The sequence below is a fragment of the Phaethon aethereus genome, assembly GCF_964289735.1.
Source record: "Phaethon aethereus genome assembly, chromosome: 1".
NCBI classification, from domain to species: Eukaryota; Metazoa; Chordata; class Aves; order Phaethontiformes; family Phaethontidae; genus Phaethon; species Phaethon aethereus.
Window position 1 is genome coordinate 65,244,487 of NC_138575.1, and position 22,490 is coordinate 65,266,976.

The 22,490-nt window shown below is 44.4% G+C and overlaps 1 protein-coding gene across 1 annotated transcript in view; it reads left to right on the plus strand.

The window, feature by feature from the left end:
- Positions 1–22,490, plus strand: part of TMEM178B (transmembrane protein 178B) — a gene marked incomplete at both ends in the record, with an annotated part of 226,270 nt that overhangs the window by 186,532 nt on the left and 17,248 nt on the right. Inside the window, one exon of the mRNA XM_082014251.1 lies at positions 21,186–21,323. Within this exon, the coding sequence (XP_081870377.1) occupies positions 21,186–21,323 (138 nt within the window). The remainder of the gene's footprint in view (positions 1–21,185; positions 21,324–22,490) is intronic.

Sequence of the window (22,490 nt, forward strand, 5' to 3'; positions counted from 1 at the left end):
GCACTTTAAAAAATAATTTTGAAGAGCAAATTAGAAATGTGTCTTTATTCAGCGGGCTGGGTAATGATTTTAGATGCTGACTCTGCTGGCAGTTTGGCATCATTTTTCCTCCAGCCTGCTCCACTCAGATTTGTTTGGAGGGAGGGAATGGGGGCTCCCAGTAGCATCACTTGGAGCTCCACTCCGCTCCCCATCCCTCCCTCCCTCCTCCCCTCCACCTCCTCCTCTCTCGCTCTGCCTCTTTGTGCCGCATGTTCCCTTTTCAAAAAGTAATTTCATGGCTCATGCACTTAAGATTCCATCAGAAAGTCGAGTCTTTGATCAGGCAGACAGACGCCCTGCTGGGATTTCATTGGCAAATCACAATTCCCTTAATTAAGACTATGTGTCTTTATATCACTAAACTGATTCCAGCTGGGTCCCTGCTCGTTTTACATCCAGATTTACCTAGACTATGGATTCTCACCCCCTGCGACTCCAGAGGAACAAAAAACATTTAAAGACTTTCGTTCTCAGCTTCTCCCCCCAGCTGCTTCTCCCCAACCAGTGCAGCAGTTGGTGTGGGCTGGGAACTAAATCTCTCCCTCAGTCTTGTTTGCACTCTCCTTCGAATTGGGAGGTATGGTTGAGCAAGGGATTTGCTGTTTCTCTCCAGCACTTGGTAGCTGGGAATCAGTAGTACGAAGGGAATTGAACTTGCCTGGTATTTTTTTTTCTTTTCTTTTCTTTTCAGAAGCCATGTTTTTACTGAGAGTCAAGAAGACGCCATAATTCAGCACAGAGTTTTCTCCTCCTTCCAATCTTTCTTTAGCTATCAATTAAAGATGAAGCAGGTTAAGAGTGCTCGCTTATGGTAATCACAGGTCCTGTGTGGGAGGGACTTTTGTGACATTTCTGCTGTGCTGGGTTTGCTTGTTGTATTAGTCATGCCAAGGTGAACATTTCTCCGGAGACAAAATACAGTCAGTGAGTCCTGACTTTAAAGTACGTGGTCTGCTCTGTCCAAGGAGATGATGCTCTGGGGCCAGTTTCAGTGGGCAATGTTGTTTTTCCTTCAGTCATCTCCATTTTCCCTTCCTCCTCCTTAATTTCCTCGTCTCCTCTGAGCAGTGCCTCGACACCTCCAGGGAGAGGAAACTTCCATAGCAACCTGCTAACGGCACTAATTACAGGGATGGCAGCTAGCATGGCTGCCGCAAGGCAGCACCCAGCCTCTGACCCGAGAGCCCAGCCATTCTCCTCTATCACAATCCCTGGAGATTTGGGGGGAGAAAGGAGATTCAGGGAAGGGGCCTCTCAGTGCACCAACCCCAGTGGTACGGGCGCGTTTGCCACACGCCAAAGAGAGAAGTCTGCCTGCTCTGGAGCATCCTCTGGAGCAAATCCTTTAGGCATTTTCAAAGCCATCTATGGGGAGATGGCAGGGACTAACAAACATGCCCACAGTTTGAGAAAGCTCCCCGTAAATGTAATTGCAGGTGGGTGCAGTCAGAATTTGCCCTACATGTGGGCAATGGCTGTCGCTGTGTGGGGCTGAGGAGGTGCCACCCTCGGGCTCTGAGCGTCCTTCCAAGTGACAGCTCTGTGGCTGGGAAACCTAGCTGCTGGCTGAACAGCGGCGGATAGTGCCACAGCTCATGGGAGGCTGTTGGCTGCTTATGTAGTCACGCTTAAAATTAAGCAATAGCCAGCAAACAGGGCAGCTTTAATGGCTACCAAAACCTGACCCGGCATCTCCTGAAGCTGAGCTGCCCGCTTAATAAGTGAATCCAAAGTCTCAACTCGGGACGCATCGTCTGCCACAGGCGGATTTGTCTTCAGATTTATCATATGGAATTCTTCCCTTGAAAATGCCTACTTAATTATGTGCCAGCAGAGCTTCAAACCCTGTCTCGGGGATGCGGTGACTTTGTAATGGGCAATAGTAGAGCCTGACTTTTAAGGGGCGTCATTTCAAGGCTCTAGCGTATTTCTAGCTGTTACTCCCAGCAAGAAGAGTTTTGTCTCAGTCAAACAGTCTACAGCCTGAGCGAAACCTTATTTAGCTCTTCACATGCTAATAAAAATGTTCACTGAAAACCCTAATAGGACTTTGCACTTAGATGGGTCTTTGTTTTGAGGATTCCAAAGCTCTTTCTAATAAGAAGTGCTGATTATGACTCTGTGGTAAGACCAGATTAGATCAAAAGGTGTTCAGGATCTCTGTTTTATTTGAGAGACAGAACAAACCTATCCCAAATGTACAGAAAGTACATTCTGTGACTAGAAAATTAATTTTATGAGCCTTTATAAATAGTGTGATAATTAATTTTTTCTTTAAAATTAATTAAAAATCTCATACTTTATAGAATGTTAATATCTATCTTTATTTTTGTCTTGTCTCAAATCATCTTAATGGAATGATAGAGATGCATTAAACTTATATATAGTTAAAGTTAATTGAAATCTTGCTCACAGGCTCTACGTAAAGAAATTAGGATGTAATTAAGCTAAGTAGTTAATGATTGCTGTGTCTAGATACTGTGGTTATCGGGGTCTGTGTCAGACTTGGGTCACTTGGAGATGCAGACAAAGGAGCCCAAGCAGTCACCACATTTCCTCTGTGGCTTATTGAACACAGCGGGATGGTGGGCTGCAGGGACTCAGTGTCCCTGAGGATGTGCCTCCCCTGAAGGAAGAGGTGTTGGTTGGCAGGGGTATGCCAGGACCCAGAAACCCACCATGGCTTGGGGATGGCAGCCCTGCGGCGGGGGCACAGCTGCTGGGAGCATGGAGCCTGGGGCACAGAGGCACTGAGGCTCGGATGAGCATCTTCTGCACCCCTTGCTGTAGTGGCAGGCTCATTTATAGAGCTCCTAGACAAAAATGTTGATGGACGGTGAAAAGCCAAGGTTGCTAGCGTGCTTTGGGTGTGTGATACCACAGCAACACAGTGAACATGTCCTGAAAAAGTTAAATTAGGAGGAGCAGTGTAAAGCTGGTACTTCAGGTTATCAAACAATTGCCACAAAGAGGCGGAAGGTAGGATTTTTCTTTCCTATTGTCATGGTTTAGCCTCAGCTGGCAACCAAGCACCACGCAGCCGCTCACTCACTCCCCCACTGTGGGATGGGGGAGAGAATCAGAAGAGTAAAAGTGAGGAAACTCATGGTTTGAGATAAAGAGAATTTAAGCAAAAGCTGCCCACGCAAGCAAAGCAAAACAAGGAATTCATTCACTACTCCCCATCGGCAGGCAGGTGCTCAGCCATTCCTCCAGGAAAGCAGGGCTCCATCACGCATAACGGTTACTTGGGAAGACAGATGCCGTAATTCCTAACGTCCTGCCATTCTTCTTTGTCCCAGCTTTATATACTGAACATGACGTCATATGGTATGCAATATCCCTTTGGCCAGGCTGGGTCAGCTGTCCTGGCTGTGTCCCCTCCCAGCTTCCCGTGTACCCCCAGCCTCCTCACTGGCAGACCAGCATGAGAAGCTGGACAGTCCTTGACTACTTAGCAACAACTCAAAACATCACCACGTTATCAACATTTTCTCATCCCAAATCCAAAACACAGCCTCACACTAGCTTCTGTGAAGAAAATTAACACTATCCTGGGTGAAACCAGGACACCTATACAGCTCATTAAGTGCCATTTAAAAAAAATAAAAATAAAACAAGCACAGTAAGAAAATTGCTAAGCAAAACATCAAGTGGTGTTACAGTTAACAGTATCAGTAACCTATGGGTAAAAATAGTAGAGGACAATATCAAACAACAGAAATCCTGGTTGCTCATAGCTGAATTTATTCATAAGAGAAAGCAACTACATTAAAGTAAGAAATGCAGAGATAAGGCACCCAAGCTCTCTTGCATCAGCCCTGGAGAGATACCACAAAGGGAGAAAGCGGAACATCAATGACGTTGCTTTTTATCAACAATTTAAATCTCATCTGGGACCACAAAGACTGGTGTCACTCTTGTCCACACTGAACTGTAATCATTGCATCTGGCCATTGACTTCCCTAATATTTTCTTTTGACCTGATAATGAATCTGACACCTCACTATAGATTTTCAGATGTCTTAAAAGTCACTGGGAGTGTGTTAAGATGTGTCAACCTAGAGAGAGAGAAAGGAGATGAGAGGAAATTATAGGGGAACATTAGAAAGGGAAGGGAGATATGCATTAAGAAAAGAGGAGTGAAAGACAATGAAAAACCAGAGTGCTACGAGGCAGAGAAGAGCAGGTAGAGAAAAGGAGGGTGTTTGCACCAGAGATTAGGGTAGAGGGACAAAGGGGAGGAAAGGTGGAGAGGTAGCTGGAGGGGGCAGGTTAGCAGCTGTAAGGGGAAGGGTGGTATACTTTCTTAAAATACAGGTATTTGCATGCATTGGACATGCGTCTGAGCTCTCTAGGTGGACAAGCCTCAGTTAAAGAAAAGGAGAATGGGATCCTGGACCCTGATGAAATGCATCCCATCTTCTGGCGACAGAGCATTTGGCAGGACAGGCTGTTTTAAGGGGCATAGCATTGTCATCTGAGGCATAGCTGTCTGCCTTCTGCTCTACTGCTAGTAAGGAAGGGGAAAAGGCAGGTAAATCATGCCTGTAGCCTAGTGGAGTGCAGCAGAAGAGAATCCTGGCCCCAGTGTGCATCACTTTCTGATACAGTGCGAGTTTTCCGCGGTTTTTTCTTACTGCGCATACATGAGCACTACACGACCAGGAAGAAAGCTCTTCTTTCCCAATCAAAAGATGCTTTTTCCATCTATCACAAGTGTTTTTACTGTGTGTCTCCTGCTCTGTACTGGGCTGAGGTATGTGTTTTGATATGCAAATGTAGCAGACTTGCCTGCAATCTTTTCATTACCTTTCGGTATTTCATACTGCATGATGAGATCAAAGAGGTTAAGTGAATCAGGAATCTCCTAACCACAGCTTTTCGGAAACGTGTGACTGTTAGCAATGCGCAGTGGGCCTTTCCCTCCATTTGTTCCACCTCCTTCGCATATGTACCCATCACAGCTTCAAACGCTGCATCAGATCTGGAGAGACCCATTAGGAAGTGAGCAAACCAGCCAATACAGGCGAACTGAAAAGCTTCTTAAAAGAGAGAAAATGTGCTACAAGGATTTCAGATCCTAAATCAAATGAATCACTCGTGGGTAGCACAAAAATGAAACCATATGTCACCTCAGAAACAAAATATTTGAGAATTAATTCCATTTTTACTCGCTTGTCAAAGCTTGACTTCCAAGTTTAGCCTTCCTATTCCTGCCAGTTATATTATTAGCCCTCTGCCACTGCTTAGGTGCCACACTGATGGACAGAGCTGTTGAAATAAAGGGCTTTCTGGCTTTCACTGTAAAGGCAAGGTGAATAAAACAGCATGGTGGAAGGCCTGCAGGTGGCTTTTAGAATTTTTTCAGCAAAATGAACAACAAATTATTTTGGAACAGCAAAGAGAATTTTGGCTGAATTAAGATACTTTGATTTTCTTACTTAACCCTTTTGAATCCTTTCTCCTTTTTAATGTAAGTACAATTTTAAAAAATCCTGACTGAAATGAAAAGTCAGAAGTTTAAGAAAATTATAAAAAAAAAATGCACATATCAGACATTTTAGTTTTTTTATATGGATCATATCAACATTTTAAAAGTGATACTTAAACTTCCCTCTTTTGTAACATCTCAAAAACAGTAGAAAACCAGAATTGAGCAGATAACTATGCAGGCACTTTGTTGCACTGCTTTTGGGGTGCTCTGCTGCCAGGGAGCTGCAGGGTCTGGCTGCCCCTCAGGGAGGACAGCAGCCAGGCAGGCCCACAGCAGCCAGGCAGGTCTGACAGCCAACCGGGATCAGCTCAGGAGCATGATCTGCACTGAAATTTGGGGTGTCCCTGGCCAGGCCTGGCTGTGATGTGGCGAGGACATAGCACTCGTGGGGCAGGGGCTGTCACCCTGGCTGAAAGAAGCTCCCAAGGGCAGGGAGTCAGCTCTGGTGGACATCTACCTGTTCCTCCCCACCACCAACCACACTGTTTCTTGAACTGATCTTGTACATTTAACATAGGACCTTGTCTTCCTCTAGTCCTTAAAGAAGATCTTGTTGTGAGGGGCAAGGGATAGTACATCTGGCCAAATGTAGAATTTGGCCTCAGCCAGTCCTGACTTGCATGGTACCATCCTGGGGCCACGGCTGAGCCATGCATCAATGCGGGCAGCCTCAAGGCTGCTCTCGTACCGTGCAAGGGGGAATGGACCACCTACAGCACATATGTGCATGTCTCCACATGCAGCACCACAGCACCTGGGCAGCGTGAGGAAAATGTCAAGTCAGCTTCCAATTTGCATTAAAAACATCTCTGATCTACATCAGTATCACAGACTCAGTCTTTATGGTGAACACATAAAGCAAGCCGTGTAGCATAGTGAACTTTCTGACTTCTGAGTGCAGCCACCAGACCATCACCCTGTGAAAGAAAGAGGGTAGCTGCGCCTTCCACAGAGAAGAGTCCCTTGGGTGGAGATGTTACAACGCCGTGCATCCTATATTGGTATTTCTGGACTTGGAAGCCTACTAAAACTCTGTGCTGAGGCACAGAAATCAAGTACGTGTTTTATGGAGCAGGTTTTCATCGCTTAGCTATCTGGTCATTTCAATGTGCTTGTGAGTAATTAAACTTTAGATGGAGATCATTGGAGTTGCTCTAGATTTCTACTAAGTCCAGGATCTAAGTACAGGGATGTTTCTTTTTTCTCAGCAAAACTAGAGAGCCTGTTTCATGGCAAGTTCTTCTAGATCATTGCGTGGTTTTGTGAAACTGCTGTCAAACATGGCATTTATTAGGGTTGTGCCCAAATACCTAATGTTGTGAACACACTGCATACATATATTAATGTCACATTCAGGCTGCAAAACATTTATAACTGTCACCTCTTTCCCCATCTCTCTTTTTGCGTGTCTCCAAACACATAACCAAGCCCTGCTCCTGGCTGATTGATGAGGTAGGTAGGGTAAAGTCAGATAGCACCCTTCGTCCTCATGTTGCTGTGCACCCTGCAGACTCCAGAGACTGTGCACAGGGACTTCAGTTTCTGGGTTGGTGGGTATATGGCAGCGACAATAATCCATAGTTTGGGATAGCAGTTGAAAAAGGCATGGTATGAAGGAATGCCACCAGGGTCTGTTGGTCATGTTGAGGGAGTTGTTTGTTGGTTTTAGGTGATCTTAGATAATCTTGTAGAACGTTTAGTGGTATCCTCAGGAATCAGGGCCCTTCTGTCCTGTTTACCATGTAAGCATCAGTCCCTTCAGAGACCTCAAGCCACATCTCATGCCCTCACACCACTCTGTCGGACCCTGGAGCTATAGCCAGAGGTGCTGCCTGCTGGACTCTGCTACATTAGTGGCACTCACTGTTTTCCTTAGCAAAGATCGAGGGGTACTTTCTGCCAAAAGTTAACAGGTCCTACAAGACCACATACAGGTGCAAGATTTTTCATCCTCCTACCTTGTCAGTCAGTGCACGGAGGCTGTTTAAACTGGCCAACTTCCACTAACGTGCGGTCATTTCTTAGAAAATCTCCCACAGTTGCACCGGTTTGGCGTAGGCTTTTGTAATGATATCAGCAGCAGGAGTGCTAATGCATGCCATAGAAAAATCTGCCACTAACCACTGCGACTGCCATCGGGGAGCCTGTGCAAGGATCCGTCTTTCCTGAAAAAGCGTGAATAGCAGCACAGCTTGTCAGAGGCTTGGGAAGTCAGAGAAGGAAATGAGGCCCTCTGGGTGGTGGGAACTGGGTGCTGGGGCAGGGAGGCCCTCTACAAAACTGGGAATGAGCTGAGGTGAAAGCTTTGGATGAACATCTATGGGCTATTCTGTGACACCAGCATTGCTAGAACAAGGCAGGGGCTTGCTCTGTCCCATGCTGTGTGTGGAAACCCTACCTGCTCACAGAGCTGTGGCCAAATAATGACTAAGTCCCACTTTTTTTATTTGATGAGACCAGGTAGTCTCACATGCCAAGTTGGATCCTACCAGTTATTTTAGATGAAGGAATGTGTTGCCAGAAGTGGTCAGAGCTAAGTATGGTATATTGGCTTTGAAAGCAACTTCATGCTGTTTCTTGAAGTCTGACAGATGAATGACTTCAGATCAAACATGCCATGGTGAAATCCAGTGTGCTCCCTTTCACAACTGCTGGACACCCTGCACTTCTGACCCCCATCATCCTCCCAATCCTGTCAAGCATCACCCATTACAAATGTCGTGCTGGAAGCAGTCTTCTGTATCCTGCAATCACATGAAACACCCACGCATGGTCCAACTTTGGCCACAGTCCCCTGCCTATCAAGTGACATCATTACTTCAGAAAGGTCTTAGGCTTCACACTCCTCACAACTGTGATTAATACAGTGATCCAGCAGCTACCCTACTATTATTTCTTCAGCACAAAGCCACTTCAAAACTATATCTCAAAAATAGTAAATCTGACTTTTTCATCAGGCTTACTGTTCCCAGCCTGTGTAAAGACCCAGCTTTCCCAAGTTGTGCTTTCACTGTCAGCCCATTTCTGTCAGCAGCTGCTGACCAGTGGCTCGCACTACCCTTGTTTATGGAGCGTTTTGTAGTTTGTTAGAGCTCTTTTGGGCTCCACGTTTGGCTCTGTGTTTCTGGAGATGGGAAAAGCATGCCCCATTGCCTCTCAGTTGTAAGCTGGGATATGCTTATCTAGGCACTTGTGCTGCCTCCCTGCCTGGTCTGCGCAGAGGACCCACATTGTCATAATGAAAATTCAGATAAACCATTATATTTAAATAGTAATTTTGCATCACTGGTTAGCCACGTACAACCGCTATACCATTACTACGCATGGCTATTTACATACACATATACAGCAACTGCACCTCCACATTTTCCACCAAGGAATCAGTAAACCATTATAAAAGCCAGAGTCCTCTGTTTTCAGCAAAAAAAGTTATTTTGGTGTTGCTGAAATGGGGATGAGAAAGAAAGGGAGCGATTGCAGCACCATTTATCTCACCATGTAGCAGTAACTATGCCTGGAAGGAGAAACCAGACTTAGCGAAATGAAAGAATAAGATCTTCTTTCTAACAGTGGGGGTTAATTAACCACATAAACAAACGGCTAAGTGCAACATTTTTCTTATCTTCATCTTGTCACATGATGATTGGACTTCTTTCTGGAAGTTAGCTTTTAGCCAAATACTATGGGATTAAATATAGATGTAATTTGGGGAAAGATGTATGGTGTGTGATACACGCGCTGAGTCGCTGAGCCAATCTGTGCTCTGTCAGTGATGTTTTGTGCAGACATACCTTGAAAAGTAAATTCAAAGACACTCCACAAAGCAGTGTTAGAAAATAGCAGTTTCCCTACGGCTGATCACATTGGTGGAAATATTGAAGATTCCTTGTTAGAGCAACTGTCGAGTCCTGTGACATCCGATGTTAACCAGATAGTTTGCACGGACTGAATGCCGTGTCCCATTTCCCTTCTGCTAGGAAAGACTTTCCCTAAATTTGCCATGTGAGGAGAATCTGTTGGGCAGCATCTCAGGCTAGACTGGGCTTAATGGGTGCCTAAGGCTTTTTTTCCGAGCACATATTTGCTGGGGTACATCCAGCTGTGGACGTGCTTTTCCTTTTTGCTGTGCGTAACATCTGTGCAGTGGGCTTTTGTTTGGCTGGTTGACAGTTTTCTCCTCCTTCTCCCAAGCTGCTTTGGCTGCTCACCCAGCTTTTTACCAAATAGCAAATTTATATTCCTTCTGCTTTCGGCAGGCCCATATGTGGGACTGTCAAAATGTCACTGGCATCCCTTGTGAAAGGTTAGTGCCACATTATAGTCAGCGAGCTTATTAACAGGGAAGTGATTGTGTTTTGGAGAGGAGGAGGGAAGGACAAATGTGAATCCACTTTCCAGGCACCTGCTTCTTCTGCTAAACATTTCTTCTTGTCACATATATATTTTCAGAAGGTGGTTTCCATCTGCATAGGGAAAAAATAGCTAGAAACCCAGGAAGAACGAGGCTGTTCCTTATGAGATCTCGGCAAGCTGGGAAGGGGAAATGGACCGGCAACGAGAGCAAGTTGGCCAAATCCATTCAGGTGTTGAGTGATAGATGTTCGTCTTCACTGACCCAGTGACTAGAGACAGGATTATGCTGCAAAACTTGGGTCTGATGGGGACCCAGTGTCAAACTGGGAGATTATGGATCTTGGTTCTATGATTTCAGCTTGGCACAAGAAATAATAATGAAATTGCCCTCACCAAGTTTACAGGTGCCTGTATACAGATGAGAGCTACTGTTCTGCTTATTTTCATCTCTGTGCTTTTTCAGATTTAATCAGCTTGTATTCAAAGTCACCACTGAAAAAAATTCCCATATCCTACTGCAAAGTTTTTATCTGTCCAAGGCATTTTTAGGGCTTTTGGTACCATCATTGCAGAGAACCTAGCTCACAATCTTTAATGTATTAATCCTCCAAATGACCTGGTTAGATGAGATTATCCCAGTTTTTGAGAAGTGAGGCCCAGAAAGCCTGACTTTTTTTGCCATTGCACGTCTGTGAGACAGCAAAGAGCATTATCTGCATCTAGATTCTGCTAGCACCTGGATCACTGAACTATCCTTCTCATGCATCATTTTTTCCTTTGGCTTTTCCACCTTGTTTTTTTAAAGTCAGCCTTATGTCCAGCTAGAAGCACTGGAGCCATCCATTAGAGAGGCCGGAGGAGGAGAAGTGCCCAGACCCTACCAAAAAGTTAAATCTGTGTTGCGTTGTTACTCTCTAAGAAGAGCCAAAGCACAGTGAAAGTGCTTGTCCCTTGGGTTTGTATGGAGCTGGTATTTCACAGAAACCACTGCCCGGCTTTTGGACTGTAGATCGCAGCCAGTGCCAGCCTGACCTAGATTCAGACCAGTGACCTAAAGCTGAAAGCCACAAGAGTCCGTAGCTGAGCCTCTGGGGCACCAACCCTCCTTCGCTCCTGATTATTCCCTTTTTGACATAGCAGAAAAGGCCCTCAAGGTGGCTGATAATGTACTGCTGGGGGGTAGTATGTGCTTGACCTTTTCTGTAGGAATAAGCTTGAAAATGAGGGGGGTGGGGGGAAAGGGGGATGAATATTAACAAATGGATTGTCCTGGGGTTTCTTCACTGGCAACGAAGCCCATTGTGCCCTGGAATTACGAGCGAGCACCATGCACAGGTGGCTTTTTGCTGCTCCCTGAATGCTGCTGGTAGTGAAATTGAATTTCACCACTCGCAACAAAAAACAAGAAATGGGGCTTCTGTGGTGGACACAGCCAGTGAAAGGCCTCTCTCTCACAAGGCAGGAACTTCCCTGGTCCCCTCCCTGCTCCTGCCTGTCCCTCTGTATGCGAGCCGACGGCCAACATAGGGAATGTTGGGCACTGGCGTATGGCAAGGCTGAGCCTCAGAGTGGTCGCTTCAGGCAGAGAGGAGCATGGGCAGGTGAGGGTGGGAGGTAGGGAGGACATGCATGTGACATGGGGATATCGCCTTTATTCATTTCCAGCTTTCCACCTCTCCGTGTGTGCATTGGGGATTTCAGCTCTCCCCCACTCAGGAACCTGCTCTTGCTCTTTATCGTTCTTGCTGCTTTTGTTGCGGGAGAGGAGCTAGCGCTGTGCAAAACACCAGATCCAAATCTCATACGAGGTTTTTGGGTTTGTGATGGGCTGTGCAGAGCCCCAGGTGCCAATACACAAGATGAGTGTGATGTGAAATGTGGATCAACATATCTCTTCTTGTCCCAGGACTTCTTTCCAAACCCTCTGAGCGCAGCCTCCACACCAACTCCTCAGCTGTGAGCTCTCCTCCTATGACACCCTGCTCAACACCACACATGAGCTGTGCTTAGGTGGTTTTCAGGGACGTGCATGTCCCTGTTTCCTAGATGGTGCCCAGAAAGCACCCTGAAGGCAGAGGTGTCTAACAAAACCACAGAAAGTCTTGTTCTTCAGCTGGGACTGAGGGCCCTGCTGAGGTCCCCAGTGAGGAGGGCATTGCGGTGGGAGTGTGCAACCCCTTGGCCAGGGACACTGTGGCACCAGGACCAGGCAGGAGAGGACCTGTTTGGCCCCATCCCTGACAGCAGGCTGGACTGCCTCCTGCAGGCTCCAGCGGCCTCCCACAGAATATCCGAGCTCAAAACCCAGGTTTTGGGCAATTAAGCAGCCATCCCCCCATATCCTTCTTGTGCCAAGCAGAATTTTAATGTACTTCCAATTTCTCTTTTTAGCACACACAAAGAAAAAAGAAAAAAATTAATAATCATCTGTAAGAGAAGTTCTTTTCAGACAAATGGAGAAGCATTCAGTGCTGATATATATTTTTCCACACTTCTAAATGGTATCTATTTAAATGCAGATTTTCTGGTTTCCTATGTGGAGCTTGGAAGAAACGCCTTTCAATTTAAATGTTAATAGAAGAGTAAACTTCAAAATCAAAATTTCTCCATAAAGGAGAGTGTTTTCTCATAGCTTTAAATGTCTTTCTATACTTCCTCCTGCTTTCTCCCCCATCCTCCTTCCTCCCCATCATCCTTCCTCTTTTCCTAGCCCCTAGCCCAGCCTGACTTGCATTAAAAGGTCTTTTTTAAACACAAGAATACACCTTTCAAAGTTTCTGAATTAAAATGTTTAATGCTGGGGTCTGTGGAATAAGTATGTTTGAGCAGAGTGCTGGGGCACTGATAAAGCAGAGATACCATCCCTCCAACCTCCAGCCTTTTTCATCCCAGCCATTTATCAAACCTACTGCTCTGAATGCTTTATAATGGGTTTATTCTCAGGCTTGTGCTGCATAATATTGCACCAATGGCTGAGGCAGGGGCTGAAAGAGAAGAAAAACCCTTAGGATAATGTTTTAGTTGCTCCTGAATGTGAGTAAGGCTTTGGTGCTGGGCTGGGCAGCAGGGGAGGGAAGTCAAAAGCAAAGGGAAGAAGATAAAACAGGGTAGGCATTACTAAGTCTCTCTCTTTCTGTATTACCCCTCCTGCTCTTCCTGTGGTCCATTCCTGTATACCTCCAACTTCATTTATCTTCAGGAAGAGCTGCCTTTTACAAAAGACTCTTAACACCGCCTGATACTGGGTTTTTACATACAGTTATGTTTCTTGCTTCCTGTCACACTCCATTTGTCATCTTTAATACAAACTTTCCTTTAATTTTCCTGATCACTCTCATTCTCCATCAGTTTTTGTCCTCTCTTCTGTCCTCAACTGAAAGAAAAAGGGAGGAAAAAAAGTGTTTCTGTTTTTTCTTCTGCTTCTTTCTGGCCCTGATGAGCCCTGGCCACCTTTGCAAGAAGTGGTTCAAGAGATTCTAACTGAAGATTAAATTTTAATAAACTTCCATGTATTTAGTGGACATGTAGATACTACGCTGGTGGCTGGCATATAAAAAGCAGAGTGTAACAGGGCAGTGTGCTCCCTGTAGAAGCAGGCTTTTGTAAACTAGACAATAATGCCATGACTATTTATAATAGGATATAGGGTTTTCTGTACCCAGATTATTTTTACACAACTGTTACTTTACTTTGTACATCATTATTATCTGAATGCCTCTGAAAAAAAAGTGGTGAATTGGCTTCCACAGCACCCCTGGGAATCGAGAAAAAGTCTGATTTTCAGAGGAAAGCTTTGGAGCACCCAATCCTCCCACTGATTTCAGTGAAAGCAGAGCTCACTGGGCATTTCACTCTAGATGCTCAGTCCCTTGAAGGCAGGGTGCTGGAGAGACCACTTGCCCCCAGGGCGTCTCTCGGTGCCCGTGACACCCTGGCAGAGCTGCACAGTGAAGCTTGCCCTGCTCTGCATTTCCTCCTGTGCAGTGAACCTACTGGGGCGGGGGTGATAAATGGAGTGGTTCAGCCTTCAGCAGTGTCAGAGCAGCGCTTCTCACCAGCACTGAGGGCACTTCACAACAAAGGGTGTTGCCTTTGCCCTGAAACCCAGACCCCACCACAGCTTTCTTCCAGACCATTGGAGAATGAAGGAAAACTTCCATTTATCAAGCTGGGCTTTCCACCTGGCCTCTCGCACCACCGCCGGGGCTGGAAGTGGGCACAGGGAGATGGTGCCTCGCATCCTCTGGCCAGACTAACATGATGCTGAGGGACTGTGCTGTGCTTCCTCCCCAGTGAGGTCGTACTTGTGATGTGGTGGCTCAAAGGAGAGGTCACTTAAAGTAAGAGATGACCAGTGTAAAGGAATGTGTACTCCCTGAGTTGCTCAAGGGAATAGGAAGGGAGAAAAATGGAAAAAAAAGTACACCTCTGATCAGATAAAGTCCCAAAGTTCACTCCGAAATTGAGCAGAAGCCATTTTATTACATGTGCCTCTAATTCTTCAACACCTGCAGAATCCGTGAAAGCTGTGTAACGAAAAGCCTCTTGGCATGGCTACAACTGGGAAATGTTTGCTTTGTGTGGCCTCGTGCAGCAGGAGCAGGTTCACCGGAGACAAGAAATTCCAGTGTCACATGAAGTTTGGTGTTTGTCAGGATGAACCTCTGAAGATGTCAGCTTTCATAGAAACCAGGACTTCATTCCTCCTCTGATGAACTGCTCACCTGACTCTGAAGTTGTGGGATTTCCTATGAAGGAAGGCAGGCTGAAGTGCCAGCAGTGCACAGCTGGTACCTTCCTTTTGTGATAGTTTCTGTTTTAAATAACTGTAAAAACACTTAAGAACTCTGACGGAGGAAATCCAGATAGATGGTCTGTCCTGACAAGAATAAATCATGTATCAGGATGTCCATTCTACACTCTGTCCTGAGGGACATATTGACTAGCACAGACCACAGCCAGTTTGTGAAGCTTCCTATCAGCATTTCCATATAGGCAAGTTCTTACATGCTGGCAACCAAACACTTAACACTTCATCACACAACCAACAAACTCTAGTGAAGAGAAGTGATTGGATTTTCTGGTTTAGGAGGAGTTATGCATGTATCTTATAAACACCATTGCACCTGTTGTGATATGAAGGCTCACCTAAATCCTTCGGAGTGCCAGTTTCTCTTTTTGTGAGAGCCTTCTGTTGCTCTTTCTCTCAGCTTTGAGAGGTCTGTGTTTTAGTGTATGTGTTTGAGATGTGCGTATTTCTGAGTCACTCTCTGGTGCAGAGTACTTACATATAAATATAATTCACTGTTACTTCTGTTGAAATGGGTTGTACTCATTGTGATTGCATTAGCGTAATCTTTAAACTGAAGACTGGGTTGGCACATGATTCAGTAAAAGGCACTCAAGAGATTTTAACTGAGTCTCAGGTAGACTAATACATATTTCTTCTCTTATCTCTCCATACCTGAAGCGGAAAGAAAAGATTAAAACCTCGCGCTCTACTTGCCAACCTCATCCAAAATATAGTCTTAAACTGTGCAGAGAGAATCGTAAGAGCCAGAAGATGCCACTCAAAATCACCTGCATTAATACTTACTTGTTCGTTGCAGCTGGGAGCTGCTAGGGCTGGCATGCAGTAAGAGACACATCTGTCCAATTTTACATCTTGCCCCCCTGTAGTTTTGGAGTGAGGTGAGGTTAGGTAAGGGATGATGTCAGAGAAACGTACCTCTGTGCTGCTGATTCTTTGTAAGAGAAGTCATTTAAACAAAGCTTAGTGAAATCTGCTTCTGGGGTGTGTGCTGTTCTTGAACAATTTCCAATACATATATTTGTTTGGAAAAAGATGAAAAAGGAGGGATTTAGACTCTTTTCAAGCACAAACGTTTTTAATCCCACACTGGTAAAGACAAATGAGAATGAACCTAGTACCAGAGGGTATAGGTCCAAGTGACCTGCAATGGAGGATTATGCTAAAGAATTATGCTATCCCAGTCTATTTCTGCTTGTGGTGGTACTATATTCTGACGTTTGGTCCTAGAGGGGCACAGAAATACATTTGTGATTTCCTTTTCAGTTTCCCCTTTTGTTGGGACATCTCAGGAAAGAATGGTGTTATACCCGGAATGTTTTCTAAGCTGTTCTGAATATTCTGGATACAAACTTCAGGGTCTTTAGTCCCTGTGGACCTTTCTATTGGGAGATGTAGGATGGAATATCTGAAACACTATTTGCAGCAGTATTGCACTTTCTGATGGTCTGATAACAAGCACTGTCATTTGATCTGGTAACATACACTCGAGAACAAGCTGTTCTGAAAGCAAAAGCAGTGTTGTGTGGTTAAAGGGCTGGCCAGAAAGCCCGATAATACAGATTCGATTATATGCTCCTCCACAAACTTTTCGTGTTGCCATGGGCAAGGCTGACAAGTTTCCCCATCTTTCACAAGAAGCTCATATTTTCCTCCCTGTATGTGTTGTGAGGAAAGAAATCTCTTAATATTTTGGACGTGCTGTTAAACTCCTCTGTGGAAAGGCAGATAGTGAGATATGAACAGGAGGACCGAGCCCTTGCTTTAGAAAGATGACTTGCAATTTCAAGGAAGAGGACAGAACATCAGAAGTCAAAAAGGCATATTGAAATTTTTGAGAAGAAACACTGATTCAGAACATGTTATGTTTGCAGCTGCTGGGGTGTGAAACTTCTTCCATGATGTGACAACCAGCATGAATTATTTTATTGCTCATAACAAATACAGATGGACAGATATCAGGGTGAAAAGAAGGGCAGGGGCATTTGCAAACTGACAGAGAGAACCTTCCACCACATGCTGCTTGGAAATAAATGGATCTTAGTCAGCTCTTCTGCCTTTCTTTATCTTCAGAATACCTTTAGAGTTAATATTCTCCAGCAGAAGACTAAAATGCTTTTAGGAAATGCATGTTGTTTTATGAGAATCTGTCTCTATTTTAAGGAAGTTGTCTAAAGTGCTAATGTTTCTCTTTTCATCACGATTCACAAAGCTTGGGGCTTTCAAATTTACCATTTCAGTTTCAGTCATGGGAATTGTATTACTTCATTCCCTGTCCCTTCGCCAATGTTACCAATCAAGGAATTTGTTGTTTCCAGCCTACATGAACATAATGCCTATATTCCTTGCCTGATGATCCACATTGTTTTTGAATCAGGGTTGAGTTCCCTGCCTATGATATGCAGCAGCACCTGCAGCAGTGCTAGGCATGGAAAGTACTCCCAAGGGGAAGATATTCACACATAGCTTTTTGTCTGTTAATATAAAAAAGAAAATGGGATGAAGATGGTGTCTCTAAAACGTAAGTGGAAAGGTAATATTGCACTTTCACCTGCAAGTGATGGGGGTATCTAAGTCCATGTAGTAAAACATTGAAACTACTGGTCAAACAGGCAAGACATTGAAAATCAACTTCTGCATTATAGTTCTTACAGAACAAGCAGTGTAATACCTTCCTCACTTGTGCCCTGTAGCTACATTCCTAAAGGTTTGGGTTACTAGACGGTGGAGAAGGGGGCTTCATAGTACCACTGCAATCTGTGCACTTTGCTACAGTGTGGACTTGGGATGGGTATCCAGGAGAGGGTCAGCTGTAGAACCAGCTAAGCAGTGCACATGGGTGAGCTAAGATAAGGTATGCTTGCTGTTGCAGCTTCCATTTGGTTGTGTAAGATTCAACAATGCATTTTGCTGGCATAGTCCCTCCTTCAGTTCACTGGGATTGTCATGCCATGATCCTGAAATGCTGTAGTTACTCAGAGAGGTTTTCCAACAAAGAAAGAGTGTGGAGAACCGTTAGTTTCATAATCTAAAAATAACTAAAAGCAATTTTAGAAAAATAAAAAAAACAAACCCAAGATGTGTTCAAATGCCATAAAGTGGTGTTACATTACAAAGAGTGACCCTTTTTACCTTTGCAGGAAAGGTCTTATCAGTGCCAATCACACTCAGACAAAACCCCGTCGATTTGTACAGATGAGCTATTGTTTATATTTATATGGTAACCCTTGCTCCTAAATTAGCAGAAGTAATTTATATATTGCCTCGAGTATACCACACAAATCTTTGCTTTTCTGCTGTCCTTTCCGTGTTGAGCACCACACCAACAGAACAGTAATCATAAAAAGTACAACTAACAGCGGTTTTGTGTCCAGAGAAGGCAGCTCCTGTTCCCTGGCCTTCTCCTCACTGAACAGCCTGAGGGTGCTGATTCGGTTCCATACATGAAGTACTTTCCCACAAAAGAATCACTTTGAATAGACCTGTTCCCAGCACTGACCTCAGCTTCGTGCAGGCTCTAACAGGTGAGGAGGACTGGGAAGATGCTGTCGAACAAGCGCAGGATGTTTATGAAGCCAACTTTGCAATCCCGTTTCCCAGCACTGCTGTTAGCAAGGGCTGCCCTCAAGGAAGGTTATGAAGGAACAAAAGCCAAGATGGTTTTGAATAGAAAAGTAAAGAAAGTTTATATTTTATTTCAAATAAACTCTAATAGATGAGCTTGTGAGGAGCAGACTTGCAACTGGCCTAAACAGTGGCAAACTTAAACTGAGCCCGCTGAACTTGTGGGAACTATGATTTCTTAAAGAACTTTTTATATGTAGTATTAAGTGTCAGAGGTTAGCTTCCTGTTTTTTTTTTTTTTTCCCAAGAGATAATGTAAGCCCAGAGTTAAGATGCTGACAGATTTTGCTGTGTTGCTAAAAAGGGAATTTCACATTCCATCAGGAAGAGAGGTCAAGTGAAACAAACCTCAAAATTTGGCCTAGAAATCTTGGCCCTGCTACTTTAACTCTTCTGTTAATGGCAAAACTCACACTGATTTTAGAGGGGTAAAAAACATTCCTTAGTTTGGTATATAGGATGTGGGGATGCTTGTAATCCCCTCCGGGACCTATGAAAACTAACTCCATCAGCTAATCATTGGAGTAGGTCTGAGGAGTTACTGACATCTTGCAGCCGAATAAAGCTGTTTAAATTCAGCTCATTAAAAGCAGGTTGTTAGGGTATGTTTCTATTAGGACAAGCAAGTGCTGTTATCCCCAGTCAGCAGTCGCAAGTTAAAACGGAAGGGTTTTGTAGAGCTGACACAGGGAGCTCTGCAGCGCTTCTGAGAGACGTGTTGTGCTGTTACTGAAGATGACAGAGGAAACAGTAAACATTTTACGTTTTTATCTATCTTTCAAATTGAGCCCAGGCCTTCACAGACTAAAAAGTAGGAAGACACTCTGCCATCAAAGATGCTTACTAACATTTACTGCTTGTTTTAGAAAGCACTCTGAGAAATTCCCAAGGAACAGACAGTAGCGTTGCCTGCGGGAAGTACGAGTTTCTGCAGGAAATGCATTTTTTTCTGCACCATGCCTCCCTGAACATATTCAAATGCTTTGTGGGCAGTTCTTCTTTGTTTTTTTGGTGGGACAGTCACAAAACCTAAGATAAAATTATTCATTTTAAGATGTATATCTTGTAAAAAGGGCCCTGGTCACTGGTGGCCTGAAGGCCTGGCAATGCTTATGTTGTCAGAGGGAAGCTTTGCAAAAAATCAGTGACAATCTACAGGAACTGGTTACAGTTTCAAGAGAGGGATTGCTTTCTGCAACTCAACCTTGCATAAGAATTGCTATAACGAACACAGCCCCGAGTAAACTGCCTTCCTTTCTGCCCCAACACAGCTATAGGCTTTGTGGAGTCTTAACACTTTGGATAAGGAGTTTTATAAGTCTCTGATGATGGTAATTTATCACTCTTCACAAATTTCACTGAATCTGCACTGCTGGTATTGGTGGTCCTTTCGATCAACCATGGAAAAGGGTAAAAAGTAACAGAAATTGAGAATCAGTAAAAGGCCAGCCAAGGAAAAAAGCTGCCACAAAGACTGATGGATGATTCACAGTTTTCAAATCTTCCTCCCCTGTCATAAGCATTCTGTTTCTTGAAAGAAAGTTAAATCATTGCTATGCCAAAAAAAAAAAAAAAAAAAAAGTTTCAAGAAAGAAACAAATGTTTGGAGAGCTGACTTGGCTGGAATTTTCCCTGCACATATACTCTTGACATATCAGTGCTTAAACTTTCTGTGCATGCATGAGGGGGGACAGGGAACAATCAAATGTTAGTGAAGATGCCTCCATCTGTTCCATTATTTGAGGGTGTAAAGATGCTCTTTAGCTCTCATAGTCCTTGCCGTTTCGGTTGCCAGGTGGTCTCCCTGCCCAGATTTCACATCAAAAACAGCTGTGAAGGTTTTTTTTCCCAGTACACGCAGGAGGAGGGATCCCAGTAGTCCCGTCCTTTTTGCAGAAGGCAAATATGTAATATAGCCACGTCTTAATTTAAGGATTCCTTGCCTTAGGTCTTGGGGATCTTTTTCCTTTATTTATGAAATAAATACAGGTAAACCCCAGGCATATATATCAGATGTAGTACTCAGTCCCCACTTGCAGAGCACAAAATGCCTCACTCCAGTCCCTGCCCTCCTCCTACTCTCAGTGTTCCCTGGAGAATTCAGAAACATCCTCACCAAATATCATCTGACAAGGTCACCATCTAGATACAAGGGAGGGCAATAAAGTGTCCTATGCCCCAGCTGTGTATCTGCAGTGCATTTATTATATCTGACACCAGAATATCTGCGTGCTTCGCTGTCCTGGAGGTACCCAGTTTCACACACAACACCACTGGACGGCAAGGCACTATGCCCCAACTTACTACATGGGAAACCATGGCCCAGAGGGGATCAGTGACTTCCCAAGATCACACAGGGTGTCAGAACGAGGTGAATCCCCCATCACGTCTGCACTGGAGCAAAGCACAGAGACCGCTTTGCATATCAGTTTGAGCAGGTACATCCATTGGATGCAGTGGAGTAAAGGGTGCGGATGAGAAGGCAGGATTTGAACACATGTTGTGCTAGTACCCAGAGACTAGAGCTGTTAGAGTTGTAAAATGGCTCCAGCATTTCACTGGGGCCATTTTACAACTCCTAATTCCTGAGCAAGTTGTCACAAATCGCTTGGTTGCCTCTGCACTGAGTTTCATTGTGTGATGAAATGACCACCTGCTCTCTCTCCTCAGCCGAAGCTAGTATCTTAATTTATGGATTGTCCGCCCTCTCAACCACCCTTACTCAAATCATCCCATGCCAACACATGCTGAAGACCTTGCAGATCAGTAGCATTTTGGATTAAGACTGTTATGAACCTCTGATGATGCTAATTTATCACTGTTCACACACATGTTGTTTTTCTGTCTTCCCCACTGCAGATCTGCGCAGGATGACAGCTGGCTTCATGGGCATGGCTGTGGCCATCATCCTGTTTGGATGGATTATTGGGGTGCTAGGGTGCTGTTGGGATCGAGGCCTTATGCAGTATGTGGCGGGGCTTCTCTTCCTCATGGGAGGTAAGGATATTGATGTTTGAAGAAATGTGTTTTCCTTGTTGTTTTCATCTTCCCTCTTTCCACATGTCCCTTTTTTTCTAAGTCACTGGAAACATGTTTTCAGAGTTGTTTTAGTGGAGTTGTTTTAGGATCTGGACTTGGTTTCATTCCGAGCTTCTTCTGGTGTACGTCAAGGATAACCCAACTGTAGTTACATGTTATTTCTACCACAAAACAGTGTTCATAAGTCACAGGACTGGAAACGGCCTTCTGAGGTGTTTAGTCCAGTGCTCTATTGTTTCAAGTAACACTGTCACCCTTAAACTCAACAAATTTCGTAATAAAAATCTGAAGATTACACAGATGTTATTCCCATCACTATCCTATTTCATAGTGGGACACTTTGACAACTAGAAACTGTGCTCGAAGTTTTAACCTGTGTTTATTTCTCGTCAGTTTTTCTTGAATCAAATGCAACATATAGTTTATGTGTCTCTTTTCTTTCCCTGATATACCTGTGAAGAGCAATGGTATCCTCTGTTTTCCTTTTCTTTCTGTTTCACACTCTACATACACTATTTATTGTAGACTTTTCTCTGTAAGAGAATCAGTTATCAATCCAGCAGCCCCCTCTGCCACCTGTTCTTGTTCATACTTGCCTTTCTCAAATAAGGATGAGAAGGACCATTCCCAAACAAGGCCTGATCAATGCCTTGTATAAGTGATGTGATGGTTCCCTTTCTCTGCTGGAAATCCCTTGCCTGAAGTATTTTGTGGTTGTATTTGCCTTTTTCATGCTGTGTCACACTGGAGACCCACAGTCATCCTTCAGTTGGATAATACATCCAGGCCTTTCTCCTCCTTTGTAATTTCCTACTGATGATCTCCCACTTTACAGCAGAGGTTCCCTTTATTACTCCCCAGGTACATACCCTGGCACTCTGTGCTTTTGGGCTTCTTCCCATTTCTACTCCACCAGCCCTCAAGGTCATCCAACATTTCCCATGTAATGTTCCAGCCTTTTGTACGACAGATACCATCCAACTCTCTGTTATCAGCAGGTTTCATGGCACACAGTTACTTTACACGAAGGGTGTGAGAGTCAGGTCTCAAACACAGTGCTGGGTGAATGTCTCAAAGTGAACAGCACTACTTCTGTTCTCCTTTTCTCTGCTGGTAGTTTTTGTT